Consider the following 19,150-nt stretch of genomic DNA (forward strand, 5'->3'; position numbering starts at 1 on the left):
AATTTTAAAGACAATCTAAAATTATCTTTGTACATTATGGCGCTCTCCAAAGGCCATAAAAGGAAACAAAAGCACTTATATACAAGGTATATAATGCTGCTTACCGTATAAAGCCATGCACTACAACTTTCAGAGCACTTTAAAATAGTGTAGCAAAGTTCTCTTTAATAATGCCCCAGCACTGCTACAAGGTGCTATGGAAAGTTGTCATTTTAAAAGCATAGAATGAGGAAGTTTCCATTGTGGCTCTGTGGGTTAAGAACCCGACTAGTGTCCATGAGGATGCGGATTCCATCCCTAGCCTTGCTCAGTGGGTTAAGGATCCAGCATTGCCACAAGCTGCGGTGTAGGTCACAGACACAGCTTGGATCCTGTGTTGCTGTGGCTGTGGTGTAGGCTGGCAGCTGCAGCTCCAATTCAACCCCTAGCCCCAGAACTTCCATAGGCTGTGGGTGCGGCCCTAAAAAGAACAGAAAAAAAAGCACATAATGGGAAGTGACCTTGTGGTGCAATGGGTTAAGAATCCGGCATCGCTGTAACTGTAGCACAGGTTTGATCCCTAGTCCAGGGACTTCCACATTGCCACAAGTGTGGGGGGGGGAGGAAGCATATAGTGTTTTTCCTTTCGAAGCAATATAATAACTGGCAGAAAAGATGAAATCAAATTTCTAGGAATTTACTAATGAATCGCCCCTTGAATACGGATGTAGAATTTGTCGCTGATGTCTGTTAGCAATCAGCAAACCAATTTCGACAATAACACTTCTGTTCCAGTTTGATTGTTCTCTTTGTCTAGGGAGTACAGGCTTTATTATGAGTTTTAACATCAAAGTGGTAGTGCTACTAGCAAAATAACAAACTATTTGAGTTTACTCTGACATAGACCGTAAGCTAAAACTCAGGACATTTAAACTTTTCAGTTCAATTCCATGAATAATAGTTAAGTAATTACTGTGTAGAAGTTGCTACAAATACCAGGTCCCGTGAGGGAGGGATACACCAATGAGTCATCAACCGCTATAACCGGATAGAAAGGTTTATATTTGTATTGTGCATCTGCTGAGATTTATTCATCAGGTGCTACTGCAGATTCCCTCAGCTCCTCCCCTCTGCTGATAATTGTTGGTTCCCACTTGCGGGGTCCACTCCAAAGCTAATCCAAGAAAGGACGCAAAGTGGGGAGATAGCTCCTTCAATGATGTCTCTTATTTTCTTATTTTCTGTCGTCCTGTCCCCTTGACTCTCATGGGATTCCTGATTCCAGACTATTTTCCTTGGGTTTCCAACTACCATCATGTCTGCCTTCCTTTTGACCTGCTGCTTTCTGCCTCTCTGAGAGCATGATGCCTGTTTGTCTAGTTTGCTGACTCTTGGCCCAGTCAGATGCCTGATATCTCTGTCTTGACCATTCATCTCCTCCTTCCCCAGCCCTTGGCACACATTGAAATCTCCCTTTTCCTGCAACTTACCCAGTCCAGTTGACCCCATGGCAGTTATGTCCAGTTTGCTAATGTCCAGTGTACTCCTGATTAAAAACAGAACCTACAATAAAGGAAGCAGTGAAATAAATAACGGGAATGCGTTTGAAAGAACCAGAATTAAAAACTCTTAAATGTTGGAGTTCCCGTGTGGCTCAGCAGGTGAAGGATCCAGCAGTTGTCACTGCAGTGGCTTGGGTCGCTGCTGTGGTGCATATTCCATCCCTGACCCGGGAACTTCCATATGCCATGGGCGGGCAGCAAAAATAAAATTCTAAATGTTAAAAAATAAACGAGGAGTTCCAGCTGTGGCTGCAGTGGGTTAAGAATCTGACTGCAGCAGCTCTGGTTGCTGTGGAGGTGTGGGTTCTATCCCTGCCTTAGCACATTGGGTTAAGTATCCGATGGTGACAGCTGTGGCCCGGATTCAGTCTCTCGCCTGGGAACTTCCATATTCCTCAGGTGTGGCCAATAACTAACTATTTAATTAAACACATAAATAAATAAATAAATAAAAATAAACCCAGAACAGGATTTTGTTTGAGTATAACACGTGGGTCATAAAAATTAATGGAATGCATGGACTCAAAGGTATGAATCAACAAATATTTGAGTGCCCACAATAGGCAAGGCATTGTATTTAAAGGGAAAGGATCTCCAGCGACTGGAAGATGTTTGCTTTTCAACGAATAATCAAGGTTGCAGAAGATATTCCTTGGGGAGCCTGTTAAGAAAAATTCCACAAAGAAACAAGGAAGAAGAAAAAAAAAAAGACTATAAAATCGATTCTACTGATGCAGCAGCAGCTTAAATGATGGATCTTAACTTACTTCCCGCTGAACTGGTTGATGGCATATTTCAGCAGGGCTTGGAAAACCAGTTTGGTGTTTTAGATATTCTGAGAGAGGTGACTTTCAGTTTATCACGTGGGATTCCCAAGAGTCCAGTTCCTCATTCCAGTCCACTCCATGTTTACGAACGTTCATTAGCTGGAACAGTAGGAAGCAAAAAAAAAAAAAAAAAAAATGGCAGGGCAGGAAGTTATCCACTCCTGATAAGTTGACCTGTAGAATAAAGTTGATGGTGTTATTTATTGCTAAGGTAGTCCTGGTGAAGGGTTACAGGTGTGTACAGTTGGAGGAGGGGCAGGCAAAAGAGAATGTAGATAAGTAAAGTGAAATAGAGCTGATGTATTCAGAGCTTAAGTTGCTAGAAGTGAGATCAGTTACCTCCTTGCAACTGAAATTTCAAACTTCTGCTAAGCGAGGACCTGAGTGGACGAGTGGTGACTGATAGTTGAAAATATCAGCAGACATCTTAAATTTTATGCTCCAATGAATGAGCAATGAACCAGGAGAATAAGTCCAGTCGTTTTCGGCTGCTGCTAGTTTTTACCGTTTTATTTAAAATCACAGCGCCTTTTTCAATGAATGCCTATGTGACTGTGACTTATTACAATGAAACCAGCAACGACACTTCGACAGAGACATGCGAGTGTGGTGTTTATGGATTAGCCTCGCCAGTGGCTGATGCCGTGGGGGTGGTGGGCATCCCTAAGAACAATAACTACCAAGCTTGTGACTACAACACCGAGTTTACTAATACCAAGAAGCCCTGGATTGCGCTGATAGAAAGAGGTAATTGTACATTTTCAGAAAAAATTCAAACAGCGAGCAGAAGAAATGCTGATGCTGTTGTGATTTACAATGTTCCAGAGACTGGCAACCAGACGATACAGATGGCGAATTTCGGTAAGTAATAACTGGCTCCCAAAGAGGAGGGGTCATATCTTTGTTTATCTTAAAATGGTATTTCCATCTAGGACTACTCTAGGATCTGGCCATGAGGTTGTAAAACAAGAGTATTTTGAAGTTTCTTGCCTGGCACTTCTCGGAATTGCTCCTCTATTACTTAATATTTGTAATTAATTTGTTCCAAGGACAAAATAACCCATGAAGTGGTTTCTGTTTTCTTTCACGATGTTCTTAGCTCTCTTAGTGTTCTCAGCGTGTATTTTAAAACTGCTTTTTAATAAATGTGCCTTTACCTGTAAGCATGCAAGGAAATATAAATATTTTATTTCATTCTTCATTTGTGTGTTTTATTTTGATTCATTTTCTCATGCAAAAAGGGTTTGTATGTATTCAAGTATGCAGTTAACTGCAAAACCAATTCATTATTATGATTAAACAGTGGCATATTGTAAGTGTGCAAAATGTTTCCAGAAATGAGAATTTGACACCCTGCTGCAGGTAGGTGAGATTTTGATGTTTGTGGATCTGAGATATATATTTATATATAACTACTCTGTAAGAAATATTATACATTGAAAACAATATGGCTGAAATAGGATACCGCTATAATTCACATCAAAAGTAGAGATTTACCTTTAAAATGTTTACATAGGACTTCTTAAGTAAATATAATCATCAACTTATTAACTTTATAAAGGAATATACTTCTTAGAATTGCTGTTTTTATTTTGTTTATTTTGTAAAAAAAAAAAAGCCACTTTCCTAAAAAATGGTACAAATGGTTTTTAAACTAGTGAAGAAGTAGACTTCTGACCCAAGCTGTCTGTACTGTGGGTGGGTATAGGTATTTTTGACCCCAGTCTTGGCCCAAGGAAAAAATGGTAATTTCAAACAAGGTAAGAGCTGATAGAACACAGTATCAGGATAATTGGTATTGTCACCAGCAAATCTGGCCTCTGAGAAAATTAATATAAATTAAATCAACCAGATTTCAGAATAGTGAGAGAAAATTGAATTTGTGTTAAGAGTAGAGTGATTGGACCATCCAGGTCGTATACACAATCTTACAATTTTGTACTAAAGTTTGATAATCAAGCTGCTGGTTTCTCTGTGTATCAAAAAATCAGGTAGGATGCTCTTTAGCAGTGCAGAATTATTGTAACTGAGCAAAACTCTACCTGCTACCTTTTGCAACATTACCCAAACTCAGGTATTCACGTTATTTTTTCCTTTAAAGAGCATTCCATAAGCATTTCCTGAAAGTTCCTATATTTTTTTACAAGTGACTTTTACTTTTATAGAAATAAAATGAGGCAGCTTCCTGTTGAAAATTGGAAACGAAGCCTGTTCTAAGAAATCTACTTCCTTTATGGTTCAAGTTAGAAATTATGAGTAGTCTAGGTTTCTTTTGCATGAACAATCAGATTCTGTTGTCCACTCCCCTGCTTTTTTTTTTTTTACTCAAATGAATTTATCACATCTGTAGTTGTATAATGATCATAACAATCTGATTTCACAGGATTTCCATCCCCTGCTTTTTTAAAAGTATGAACAGTATCAAACAAAATACTAGTCATGTTTTCAAAACTTGCTTTGCAACATTCAGTAGGGGCCAACTAGTGGAAAGTAGGTACCCAGCCACTGAAATTAAAAGACTGACCAAGAGTTGTTTTGTGGCTCAGCAAGTTAAGGATCCTGTGTTGTCACTGCAGTGGCTTGGGGCGCTGCTCTGGTGCAGGTTTGATCCCTGGCCTGGGAACTTCTGCACAGCCAGAAATAAACAAACAAAAAGACTGAACAAAAGGCATATCTTTCTCTGAGCAGAGTTTAAGAAACAAAGCAGTTACATTTATCATTGAATATATACTTTCAGTATAATCAAGGATTATACCTGATCAAAGACATTTTTTCAAAACTGTGGCATTGCCCTTGTTTTAAAATAAGCACATTGGGGAATTCCCAGGTGGTAGGGCGGAGTAAGGACCTGGCGTTGTCACTGCGGTGGCCTGGGTTGGATCCCTGGCCCAGGATCTTCCGCATGCCTTGGGCGTGGCCAAAAACAAAATGAAATTAAAATTAATAGTAACATAAAATAAGCACATAGGAAAAAACAGCATGATCATAGTAATTGTAAGAGTTAATATCTATTGCCATTTAATATATAGCAGGCACTGTTTTAGACTCTTTATTTAATAAATATTGACCCTTAACATTGAAGCGTCTCAACCTCGAAGAATTTAGACCTGTCAACTAGTGTGTCACTGGAGTTCTTCCTTCCTAGAAATTTCTCTTACATAGACAGGATCCTATGATGCAGCTGACAAACATAGGGAAGGAAGTGTGGATACGACAAATCTATGACCAGCCCCCAGACCCTTAAAGATTAAGTCCTTATTTTATAACACAAGCCAAAATGTTGTTTGTTTTTTGCTGTGTTTCATTAGAGTTTTGTTTAAGCATGACAGCAACAATTCCCCCTCCAAAAGCTCCAGACTTTATCTTCCATTACCTTATCTTTTATCACCCCTAGAAAACACCTTTTCAGCAAACCCCACTCTAGGACCCCTCAGGCCTGTGGCCTCTTTCCACTTCCTTGGGTTATCCATGCCGTCATTCCTTCAGTTCCACTTTTCTGAAGCCTTCCTAGGCTTTCCACCATGTTACACATCTTTACATCTTACTGACGTCAGTGTCCTCAAACCACAGTCCACTTGGAACCAACCTGCAGTTGAAAACGTTGGGTTTCTTACCTATTGCAGCGAAGGGAGAACACACAACATGGGGGGGGGGTCTCAAGAAGAGGGTGTGTGAAAGGATTTCTAGAATATGGGCTTGCTTCAGATGACTTGGGGGAGGGTTTAAGGAAACAGGCCATTGACCAGTCATGCCAGTTTGCCTGAGACTTAGGGATTTCTTGGAACATGGGACTTTCGGTGCTGAAACCAGAAAATTCCTGGGAAAACCAGGCTGAGTAGGTCACTGTAGCTGGCTTTGTTCTGGATTCGGAGGCTGTCAGAAAGTGGGGGGTGGGGGAAGGTAATTCCGCGATTGGATTTCTAAACAAATCTTATTCGTGAGTGGGGAAGACTAACCTGAAGCTACAGATAAAATTGACAAAGAAGCAACAGTCACTCGGAGCTCCCCGGCCTGGCACAGTGGGTTAAGGATTTGGCATTGCTGCAGCTCCGGTGTAGGTCCTGACAACAGCTGGGATCTCACCCCTGGCCAGAGAGCTCCATATACAGTGGGACAGCCAAAAATGAAAGAAAAAGAAAAGCGACAGTCACTCATGTTAGCCAGGATGGGAGATGTTTCATCATTTTTGTGGCTTTGGTGCTGTTTGTATTTTAACTGGGTTCAGACATAATTACAAAAAGGCCTTATATTTGTCTTGACCCATCACATTCACAGAATGCCCTTTTCTACTATTGATGCTCTGGGAAATTACGTTCAACCAGAAAACACCTGATTGGGAGTTCCTGTCGTGGCTCAGCAGTAACAAATCCGAGGACACAAGTTTGATCCCTGGCCTCACCCAGTGGGTTAAGGATCCAGCATTGCCGTGAGCTGTGGTATAGGTCACAGAAGCAGCTCGGATCCCTCATTGCTGTGGCTGTGGCGTAGGCTGGCAGCTACAGCTCCAATTCAACCCCTAGCCTGGGAACTTCCATGTGCCACGGGTACAGCCCTAAAAAGACAAAAAAAAAAAAAAAGGAAGGAAGAAAGAGAAAGGAACGAAAGAAGAAGACGAAAGAAGAGAAAGAAAAGAAAAGAAGAAAGAAAGAAAGAGAGAAAGAAAAGAAAGAAGAAAGAGAAGAGAAAGAGAGAAGATGAGAAAGAAGAAAGAAAGAAAGAAAGAAAAAAGAAAGAAGAGAAAGAAGAAAAGAAAGAAAAAGAAAAAGAAAAGAAAGAAAGAAAGAAAGAAAGAAAGAAAGAAAGAAAGAAAAGAAGAAAGAAAGAAAGAGGGAAAGGAAGGAAGGAAGGAAGGAAAGAAAGAAAAAGAGAGAGGAAGAAAGAAAAAAAAGAGAGAAAGAAAGAAAACAGCTGATTGGTAGTGCCTGGCCAGGTCCCACATGTCAGCAGCCGATTGAGTCTTTCTCACTGACAGTACCCGATGGCCATGCCTTTACTGTTGTGCAGATACATTCTCTCCCTCCCTTTTACATATCGGTGCTTCCCCATCCCCTGTAGCCTGCCTTCAAGAACCCTAAGGAGCCTAGGCGATGCTTCTGCACCCCTTGTCTCTCATGGTTTCATGATGTGGCTACAGAATACTTCTTTTTTTTTTTTTTTAAGGCCGCACCAGAGGCATATGGAAGTTCCTGGGGCAGGGATTGAATCCAAGTCAGAACTGCAGCTATGCCAGATCCTTTAACCCACTGTGCCCGGCTGGGGATCAAACTCATGCATCCACATCCACCAGAGTGGATACAGTCAGGTTCTTAACCCACTGCACCACAGCGGGAACTCCCAGAATGTCTTTACTCCTGGGCCCAGTCCATTCATAGCCCTCCTTCTAGCAGAATCTTTTTTCTGGAGGGGACAACTTCAATCTGAGAAGTGCTCCCACTTTGGAGGAATGGGATATAGCCTAGTACTTGGAGGTAAACTTTTTTTAAGTTTTCCAGTTTGCAGTGTGTTTTGATTTGTATTTTGATGCGGTTGGTTATGGAAAGATACGCTTATGGAGTCCTTAAGTAATTATGTAACTTCTTAACAACGCTTTCCAAATGCTTCAGAGATATCCAACTAGTTCTGTACTAGATGTGCAAGAAAAGGCAGGACTCCTCAGTTATCAAAGCAGAAATTTTGGAATCCGTTCAGTACTTGCTTGCTGACCAAACAGGTTTTGAAAGTTAAATATGCTATTCATAGGTTAATTGCCCTAAGAAATGATTAGATATGAATGTGGTTTATTTCAGCAGTTGGTAATTTGAGAGGGATAAAATAGTTCTTACATTTTCCTCATTTTGGCTGTGTTCACCAAAGTAGATTACAGGGTGAGGACTGTCTGCAGCATTTCAGAATCCTTCAAACTCACCAATTCTAGAGCAATTAACTGCATGGAAAGGAAGGGTTTTTTGTTTTGTTTTGTTTTTTTGTCTTTTGTCTTTTTTGGGCCGCTCCTGCAGCATATGGAGGTTCCCAGGCTAGGGGTCTAATCGGAGCTGCAGCTGCCGGCCTGCACCACAGCCACAGCAACACCAGATCCAAGCCTCATCTGTGACCTACACCACAGCCCACGGCAACGCCAGATCCGTAACCCACCGAACAAGGCCAGGGATCAAACGCACAACCTCATGGTTCCTAGTCGCTTTCATTTCCACTGCACCACGATGAGAACTCCGAAAGTAAGGGTTTAATCAGAGCAGGGAACTCACATATTTTCACAAAACGTTTTCTAAAAATGAAAGGGGAAATAAAAACATAGTAAGTAAATGAAGTGAGAAGGTAATAAAAACTTCGATAAGGGAGTTCCCTGGTGGCTCAGTGGGTTAAGGATCTGGCTTGTCGCTGTGGTGGCTCAGGTCACTGCTGTGGTGCAGGTTCAATCCCTGGCCTGGGAACATCTGCTTCCCACTGCTGAGGAAAAAAAAAAAAAAAAAAACTTCAATAAGTTTTAGACTTAGATATATACCAACTAATCAGTTCCACTTCAAATGAATCTCCAATCTGTCTAGCTACATCTATCTCCAAGACTGCATCCTCAGACCAATGCAATAACTTCCTAACTCATCTCCCTGCTTCTCTTGTCCCCTTTCAAGCCCACTCCCCACACTGAAGCCAAAGTGGCTTTAAAAAAAAAAAAAAAAAAAAAACAAATCTGGAGTGCCTGTCCTGGTTCAGTGGTTAACGAATCCGACTAGGAACCATGAAGTTGCGGGTTCGATCCCTGGCCTTGCTCAGCGGGTTAAGGATCCAGCGTTGCCGTGAGCTGTGGTGTAGGTTGCAGACGTGGCTCGGATCCCACGTTGCTGTGGCTCTGGTGTAGGTTTGGCAGCTACAGCTCCAATTTGACCCCTAGCCTGGGAACCTCCATATGCCGTGGGTGCACCCCTAGAAAAGGCAAAAAGACAAAAAAAAATCACACCCAGTTTAAAATCCTTCAGTAGCTTCCCATTGCCCTTAGCGTAAATTCAGACTCCTTTCTATGTCCTTATCCAGCCATGAATCACCTGGCTCCTGCCCACCACTCTGATCTCATCTCCTCTCACCTCCTCACACATCCCCCTGCCTCCCCTACTGGGCTCCAGCCACACTGGGCTCCATTCAGTCCCTCCATCCCACTGAACCCTTCCCTGCTGTGAGTCTGCAAGTACTTGAAACCGCCCTCTTCTTCACACTCCCACATCTCATTAAACCTAAAATCCTGTTGATTCAAGCTCCAAGCATTTCTGAAATCCACCCCTGTTCCCACTTCTGCTGCTTCCATCTAAGCCCAGGCTGATATCCTGTCTCACCTAGACTATGGCAATAACCTCCCGGGGCGGCGGGGCGGCGGGGGGGGTCTCACTCCTCTCTCGCCCCTCTACAGAGTCTTCTCTTCCACCTGGCAGCCAGAGTGATCCCGTGGAAAATGTACTTCAGTCCCCATGACAACAAAAGCCAGGCTTCATGCCATGTCCTCCAAGGCCCGATGTGATGAGACCAGATTCCACACCCTTCTCCCCTTCATGACTGTGCCTCCGCCACTCTGGTCTTCTGTCTGTTTTTCTAAACCAACAGAGAATGGTTAGCTGGCTTTTTTTGCATTTGCTGTTCCCTCTCCCTAAGTCATTGCTCTTTCATATTTTCACATAATGCTGCCTCCAAAAATATTACCATGTCGCTACCCCAGTCCAGTGTGGCTCCTAGCATCTCTCATGCCGACTCCTGCAAACGGCTTCCAACAAGGGCTTCTGCTTCCACTCTTGTTGTGTACCCCAGATTTACTCAACGTGGCAGCTGGAGTGATCCTCTAAAAATAGAGGTCAGATCACATTGCTCCTCTTCTCAAAACCCCCAGCGACCTTCCATTGTTCTTGGAATGAAATCGAAACTTTATCACACCTAAAAGGACTTGCATGATCTGGCCGCTGCCTTCCTTCTCCAACGGAGCAGTGCCACTCACCCTCCTAATGCCTAACTGCTCTGACCTTCAGATATGTTCTCCAACACACGAAGCTTTTTCTGGGAGGCTCTCTGTGCTTGTTTTTCTCCCCATCATCGCCATCACTATCAGACATAACAGGTTATCCAAATCCCAGGGGGTTTTTTTTGTTTTCTTTTTAGGGCTGCACCCGAGGTGTATGGAGGTTCCCAGGCTAGGGGTCAAATCAGAGCTGTACCTGCTGGCCTACGCCACAGCCATGGCAATGCCAGATCCGAGCCTAGTCTGCAAACTACACCACAGGTCATGGCAATGCCAGGTCCTTAACCCCCTGATCGAGGCCAGGGATCGAACCTGTGCCCTCATGGATTCGTTTCCACTGAGCCATGAAAGGGACTCCCCACATCCCAGTTTAAATGTCTTTTCTTTCAAGAAATCTCCTTCGACCACGTTAATTCTGATCAAAACCCGCTGCTCATTTCTGTTGAAATCTCTTATAATGGGTAATGATTCTCTTATTTGCTTGTTATCATCTGTCTCCTGCACTCGATTGTAAGTTCCAGGAGGGCAGAGACCATGACGTCCATTATATAGAGCATGGTGTGTGGTCTTCATGAGTTGTTAAATGAATGAAAGTTTAAGAAACTAGAAAGCAATTCCTTTTTGTAGCTGAAAAGATGGATGAGTTTAAAAGAAGTCGATTCGGTGAATTCAGCAAATTATTGCATTTTAAAATTGTGTTTATTTTTACTTGTACAGGTAATACTTTCTCCTTTAAAAAAAAAAAAAAAAAAAACAAGATATAAAGACCTCCTTGACTATTTCTCCCCATCTCAGGTTAGCTATTCATTCAGCAGGTCACCTTTCAGGGTTTTTAAAAATTAATTAAAAAATTATTTTTTTTTGTCTTTTTTCTTTGTTGTTGTTGTTGTTGTTGCCATTTCTTGGGCCGCTCCCGCGGCATATGGAGGTTCCCAGGCTAGGGGTTGAATGGGAGCTGTAGCCACCGGCCTACGCCAGAGCCACAGCAAGGCGGGATCCGAGCCGCATCTGCAACCTACACCACAGCTCACGGCAACGCCGGATCGTTAACCCACTGAGCAAGGGCAGGGACCGAACCCGCAACCTCATGGTTCCTAGTCGGATTCGTTAACCACTGCGCCATGACGGGAACTCCTAAAAAATTAATTTTTATATATGTATACCTATAGCAAATACAAAGTCAACCTGTGTTTTATTTTTATTTTAATTTTTTATAATGTTTTTTATTTTTTCCCTTATAGCTGATTTCTGTGTTTTATTTTTAACATTAGCAAATGTATTCTTCAGCTTGCTTTTGTTACTTAATACTAGGAACTGGAGTTATTTCCACGTCAACAAATTTACATTTAGACCTAATCCATTTTTAACTATTGCATAATATTTCATAGTGTGAACAGACTCATAAATTAGTTAACCACTTCCCTATTTAATGGGCATTTGGGTTGTTTTCACCTCTACTCTTTTAGTGACAATATGTCAATGAACATAATTACCATACTGACCCTGCATCACTATTGATGTTGATCTTGCATCTGGCCACAGTGTTGAATGCCTTTTCATTTTAATAGTTTGCCTGCGGAGGCTCTTGAATTTTCAAGATAAATCACCATTTCCGCTACAAAGTTTTTCTTCATCTTTTATATTAATCGTACCTCTGCATTCTTTCCTGTGGTCTTATTCTATTGCCTAAGGCTCCAATAGAGGTAGTACGTACACCTTTGACTTATTTCTGCTTTTACTAAAAATATGCTCTCCCTGCTCCACCATTAAGTGTGTTTGTTTGTTTGTTTGTTTGTTTTTTGTCTTTTTTAGGGCTGCACCCGCAGCATATGGAGGTTCCCAGGCTAGGGATCAAATCAGAGCTCTAGCCGCCAGCCTACACCACAGCCACAGCAATGCTAGAACCCACTGAGCGAGGCCAGGGATTGAACCTGCATCCTCATGGATGCTAGTTAGGTTCATTAACTGCTGAGCCGTGATGGGAACTCCCTGTTATTTGATAGAAGATTCTGGGAGATACTATTTGTCAAGTTTCGGGATTTCGGTGAGGCTTGCAAATCTTGTTATTCTTACTGGCAAGCTATAATATAAATACATATGTATATATACGTATATTTATATATGTATGTGTGTAGGTAGATATAATTACAGCTATAGTCACTATTGTAGGATATGACCCAAAGGGGAAATCCAATTAGTTTACTGTCAGCTAAGGGTAAATAAGAAAGTGATATACAGAAGCAATAGCTAAAAGGGACAGCTTTGTTTTTTAAGATATTGTTTTATTGGCATCCTGGTTAAAAGGATTGAAAATGTTTTTGTTACTTGTACATCTGACTCCAAGGTGAGTGTCAAATCATAAGCCACAAACAAAATGGAAAAGCATCTCGACAAATTAGAAATACTGTTTATTAAAACAAAATGAAGTACCAAAGGGAACAGTAAAAGAATAGCAAAGGTAGAGACATATAAAATAGAAAGAGATGGGCAAAAAAGACACGGTTATAAGGAAAATATTTGCCTGTCACATGGGACCACAAATTAAATAAAGAATGACACGGTAATTTTATTTTTTATTTATTTTATTTTATTTTATTTTATTTTCCCACTGTACAGCAAGGGGGTCAGGTTATCCTTACATGTATACATTACATTTACATTTTTTCCCCACCCTTTGTTCTGTTGCAACATGAGTATCTAGACAAAGTTCTCAATGCTACTCAGCAGGATCTCCTTGTAAATCTATTCTAAATTGTGTCTGATAAGCCCAAGCTCCCGATCCCTCCCACTCCCTCCCTCTCCCATCAGGCCGCCACAAGTCTTTTATCCAAGTCCATGATTTTCTTTTCAGTGGAGATGCTCATTTGTGCTGGATATTAGATCCAGTTATAAGTGATATCATATGGTATTTGTCTTTGTCTTTCTGGCTCATTTCACTCAGTATGAGATTCTCTAGTTCCATCCATGTTGCTGCAAATGGCATTATGTCATTCTTTTTATGGCTGAGTAGTATTCCATTGTGTATATATACCACATCTTCTGAATCCAATCATCTGTCGATGGACATTTGGGTTGTTTCCATGTCCTGGCTATTGTGAATAGTGCTGCAATGAACATGCGGGTGCATGTGTCTCTTTTAAGTAGAGTTTTGACATGGTAATTTTAAAACGAGTATGATCGTGAGGTCTCCCTCTCCCTCTCTTCCCCTCCCTGCCCCCGCCTCCCACCATACAGGCACACACATGCATAACTGCATTTAAGAGTTGATATTTTTATAAGGTAGTGAAAGATACAGTACATCTCAATGCTGGTTTCCAGAAAAACAAGCAAAAGAAGTAAAGTCACTATGAGCTCTTTAAAGTACATTTCATCTCCTTTTCTCCATTTTAAAATGTAGAAATAGGATTCCCCTTGTGGCACAGTGGGCTAAGGATCCCGCGTTGTCATTGAAACAGTGTTGTGGCTTCACTTCCTGGCCCGGGAATTTCCACATGCTCTGGGCCTGGCCAAAAAAAAATCTAGGAGTTCCTGCTGTGGCATAACAGGATATGGGACTCGGGTTTGATCCCCAGCCCGGCACAGTGGGTTAAGGATCTGGTGTTGTGGCAGCTGTGGCTTAGGTTACAACTGAGGCTTGGACCTGATCCCCAGCCCAGGAACTCCATATGCAAGAAAATATTCTGGGAATATTTATTAATCTAAGAATACTTTGTAAGAGTCTAAACATATGCTTTTTGTTTTTTGATATGTTCTTTTATTTTATTTTTAAAATTTTATTTTTTTATATAATGATTTTTATTTTTTTCCATTATAGCTGGTTTACAGTGTTCTGTCAATTTTCTGCTGTACAGCATGGTGACCCAGTTACTCATACATGTATAGATTCTTTTTTCTCACATTATCAGGCTCCATCATAAGTGACCAGACATAGTTCCCAGGGCTACACAGCAGGATCTCATTGCTAATCCATTCCAAAGGCAATAGTCTGCATCTATTAACCCCAAGCACCCCATCCATGCCTCTCCCTACCCCGCCCCTTGGCAACCACAAGTCTATTCTGCAAGTCCATGATTTTCTTTTCTGTGGAAAGGTTCATCTGTGCCTTATATTAGGTTCCAGATATAAGTGATATCATATGGTATTCGTCCTTCTCTTTCTGACTTACTTCACTCAGGATGAGAGTCTCTAGTTCCATCCATGGTGCTGAAAATGGCATTAGTTTGTTCTTTTTTCTGGCTGAGTAGTATTCCATTGTGTATCTATACCACATCTTCCGAATCCAATCATCTGTTGTAGACATTTGGGTTGTTTCCATGTCTTAGCTACTGTGAATAGAGCTGCAATGAACATGCGGGTGCATGTGTCTTTTTCAAGGAAAGTTTTGTCCCGATGTGGGCCCAAGAGTGGGATTACTGGGTCATATGGTAGTTCTATGTATAGATTTCTAATGTACCTCCATCCTGTTCTCCATAGTGGTTGTACCAGCTTCCATTCCCACCAACAGCGTAGGAGGGTTCCCTTTTCTCCACACCCCCTCCAGCATTTGTTATTTGTGGACTTATGAATGATGGCCATTCTGACTGGTGTGAGATGGTATCTCGTGGTAGCTTTGATTTGCATTTCTCTAATAATCAGGGATCTTGAGCAATGTGCTTGTTGGCCATCTGTACATCTTCCTTGGAGAAATGTCTGTCAGGTCTTTTGCCCATTTTTCCTTTGGGTGGTTGGCTTTTTTGCTGTTGAGCTGTATAAGTTGCTTGTATATTCTAGAGATTAGGCCCTTGTCAGTTGCATCATTTGAAACTATTTCTCCCATTCTGTAAGTTGTCTTTTTGTTTTCTTTTTCGTTTCCTTTGCTATGCAAAAGCTTGTCAGTTTGTTTAGGTCCCATTGGTTTATTTTTGCTCTTATTTCTGTTGCTTTGGGAGACTGACCTGAGAAAACATTGTTTCTTTTCTTAACTTTTACTCTATTCCTCTTCAACTTTTAATATTTTATTTATTATGAATTGCTGCTATTACATTGATTTTCCCCCAAATTACTGATATGTGCAAGGAAAGAATGTGCACACATACGTGTGTGTGTGTTTAAGTACAGAGAAATGCCCAAATGGGATTGCAGAAAATAAAATAGTTCCTCTTAAGTACCCTCTCCCTCTCTTTTCAGCATCCTTGGTTTCGAAGTCCTCTTACCCCAACTTACCCCAGCTACCCCTCTTCCATCTCTCAAGCCTACCTTCCCTAGAAAGCAAGGACTTCGTGTACATAAATTATATCCATTTCCATCTAAACTTGCAAGTCCTATTTAGGTCATTGTTCGACATGCTGGAGCTACTTTGATAAAGTATCCCAGGGTAACTTCACTTTCTGTACCTAGAAACAGTGTGACTTAAGCAAAGAAACCAGATGGTAATATCAGGACCTTTGATAGAACTGCAGAGCAGTAAATTGGGGGAAATCATATTTCAGGGCATCTTTATCACAACATATAAGCAACAACCTACTCCACATAATGTTTTAGATTTTTAGATGTTTGTCATATTTCTATGCAATTTTCCCCTTTTTTTGAATACACCCATGGCATATGGAAGATCCCAGGCAATGCCACAGAGATAAGCTGGATCATTAACTTACTACGCCACAGCAGGCACCCCATCCACATTTTTTAATAATCTATATAATCGTGTGATCTTCGAATGACTTCACCATTCCATGATTGTGGTCCTATGTGGTTAAATAAATTAGTCTCGGACAGTAATCAATTGGCATCTCCTCAATGGAAAGTACGAATAAAAGGAAATGAAAATTTGCTTAATAATCCATTTGCTTTCAATTTCTGTTTTAAATGACTGTCTCTGCATTATTATTCCTAGTATGTGGAGCTCTTCCTTTTCTTTCAGTATTGCACAGAATTCCTATTAAAATCTGTTTTTCCTTGCCCTTGGGAAGGCAACTGTTAATGGTAAATATTCTATTAGCTATGTGCTGCCCATTCTTCTAAATGTAATTAAACATTTCGACAATCCATGAGGTACAAAATGTTAGTATCCCCACTTTATATATAGGGAAACTGAGGCTTAGAAAGATGATAGCAAAGAACTCAAAGATCAGCAGTGAGAGTATAAACAGGAGAGCTCCAGGGTAGGCAATCAGAAAGTGGGATATTTCTGTCATGATTTCAGAAGTTGAACAGGAGTTCCCGTCGTGGTGCAGTGGTTAACGAATCTGACTAGGAACCATGAGGTTGCAGGTTCGATCCCCGGCCTTGCTCAGTGGGTTAAGGATCCAGTGTTGCCATGAGCTGTGGTGTGGGTCGCAGATGCGGCTCAGATCCCGCGTTGCTGTGGCTCTGGTGTAGGCCAGTGGCTACGGCTCCAATTCGACCCCTAGCCTGGGAACCTCCATATGCCACAGAAGCGGCCCTAGAAAAGGCAAAAAAACAAACAAACAAAAAAAGAAGTTGAACAGATCAGGATGATAATAATGTCCAGAGGACGGCTGTGGCAATGGGGTGACTATAGTGGAACAGAGACAAAGGTCCCTAGAGTTGAATCATAATGAGGCCAGAGTGTTGGATGATGGAAGAACTTAGGGTGGAGACAGTGATAATGTGATCCAAATGACGAAGTCTTCAGATACGTGGGGGAATGACTAGGAGGTTGGCCCATGACCAAACAGGAAAGGAAGGCATAGAAGGTGGTAAAACCAAGGACCATGAAGCCTCTTGACTGCCATGATTCTCCAAGAAACAGGTTTTACTCATGAAGGCAGGGGAAAGTGGTCTGGAAACAACCATATGGGAGTAGGGAGACTCTTACAGCCCTGAAATCTGTGCAGTACAGAAGGATGAGCTGCCTCTCCTAAAGTAACTCAGGGAGAAGTGGTGTCCTCTGGAGTAAGATGGGTCAGAGACCATAAGGAAATATTAGAAGCTTCAGTATTATCCTCAGTGAAGAGGAAGTGAAGGACTCTTACCAGGTAAGCATGGGTCATGCAACCAGAGATCTAGAAGACCCAGTGGAAACTTTGGGGGAAAGAGCAGTGGAAGAAGAAAGTAATGGACAGTACAGAGAGGGGAGCACAGAAATGAAGATTAAACAGGAGTTCCCGTCGTGGCTCAGTGGTTAAGAAATCCGACTAGGAACCATGAGGTTGCGGGTTCAATCCCTGGCCTTGCTCAGTGGGTTGAGGATCCGGCATTGCCGTGAGCTGGGGTGGAGGTCGTAGATGCCGCTCAGATCCCGCGTTGCTGTGTCTCTGGTGTAGGCCAGCGGCTACAGCTCTGATTCGACCCCTAGCCTGGGAACCTCTGTAGCCCCGGGAGCAGCCCAAGAAATGGCAAAAAAAGAAAAAAAAAAAGAAAGAAAGAAAAGAAATGAAGATTAAACAAATGAGCTTCCATTTGGGGCAATAACTAAGGATGACATGACCGTGAGATCAGGAAGCATTAGTGTGAAGGTTTCAAACCACATTTTGGAATAAAGCTGTCTCAGACAAATAGAGGACTAGGTTTGCCAGTGTAGAAGGCTGGCAGTGTAGATAAAACATAAGACAATTAGTCACACAAGAGAGCAGGCATTCTTGCAGGAGCTGAGAAGGGTAGAGATGAATAGGTTGGAGGTGAAAATATGAAAGAATTTAGATTTGTGGGGTCCTAGAGCTGTGGCTGTAGATCACAAGGGGGAAAGAGGGCCATGTTAAAGTTTGGGCAGGAAGGGGAAATACACTGGAAGGTAATAGGTGTTGAATGACCCCGATACAAAACTAACCAGCCCTAAATTTCCGCATGGAACTTCTTTAAAGTCTTTTTTTTTTTAGGCATGAGTATATATTTTTTATTTTTAAATTTATTTATTTTGATTTGGATGTTACAAGGATAACTGGAAGATGTTTCATAAAAATATGAAACCCTTATAAAGAATGAGTACAGGACAAAGTTCTTTGGGGCCATTTTAATAAATCAAATGTTCTGGGAAATGATCTGTTTGCTATGACTAATGCTAATTACCTATCTCTACATTCAGGAGGCTTTTAGTAAAAACTGGTAGAAACCTAGTCAAGGCCTTAGGATGTCAAAATTGCAATGATTAAATGCCTGGATGTTCTGCATTCCAGAATTGAATTAAATCCAATCGACATTTACTTGTGTATATTTTTAGCTTTTAAATGGAAATGTAAATTGAGTTCTTCTCCTCAAAGCAGTCAATTCAGTGGAGGAGGCTGAGGAGGAGGAGTGGAGAATTAGTCAAATAGGATGTTGACATTATATCTGAGCTCCAAAAAAAATGCCCGCATGGACCAACTAACCATTTGTCAAACTTATTTTCCACTGATTATTTTTATTAACCTTATAGACGAGAGAACGTGCATCTAAAGACTCAGTAACTTGTGTGTGGTTAAGATTAGCTGCAGTTGGAGGCTACAGTGGTCAATTCTGAGAAATTCAGTCCTATTCCAACCATACAGGCGAATGTTCTTAGAGAATTAGTCTTGTCAAAAAGCCAGGATATGCAAAAAGGCTGTATTTACCAAAGGGCTTTGTGGAGAATTCTTGGAACAGAACGCAGATGGAGAGAGGGGTAGGTTGCATTTTGGCTAAAGGAAGATGTGTGGTTTCTCTGACCATTTCACAAAGAACGCATGCTTTCTCCCCCGGAAAACTGTAGCCCTTTGGCTGAACAAGGGAAGCTTAAAGAAGCCCTAAAGAGAAATACTAGGGTTCTAACCTGATGCATATTACCACAGGACACCTCAACCACCTGGGATCCTAGGTGTGAGGTTAAACAC

At 41.6% G+C, this 19,150-nt stretch overlaps 1 protein-coding gene across 1 annotated transcript in view; it reads left to right on the forward strand.

The window, feature by feature from the left end:
* The first annotated feature begins 2,556 nt into the window (after positions 1-2,556).
* The window catches only part of RNF128 (ring finger protein 128), a 100,253-nt gene continuing 83,659 nt past the window's right edge, over positions 2,557-19,150 (forward strand). Inside the window, exon 1 of the mRNA XM_047765386.1 lies at positions 2,557-3,229. Coding sequence (XP_047621342.1) covers positions 2,824-3,229 — 406 coding nt within the window. The 5' untranslated portion in view covers positions 2,557-2,823. The remainder of the gene's footprint in view (positions 3,230-19,150) is intronic.

The sequence above is a fragment of the Phacochoerus africanus genome, chromosome X, assembly GCF_016906955.1.
Source record: "Phacochoerus africanus isolate WHEZ1 chromosome X, ROS_Pafr_v1, whole genome shotgun sequence".
Classification (NCBI taxonomy): Eukaryota; Metazoa; Chordata; class Mammalia; order Artiodactyla; family Suidae; genus Phacochoerus; species Phacochoerus africanus.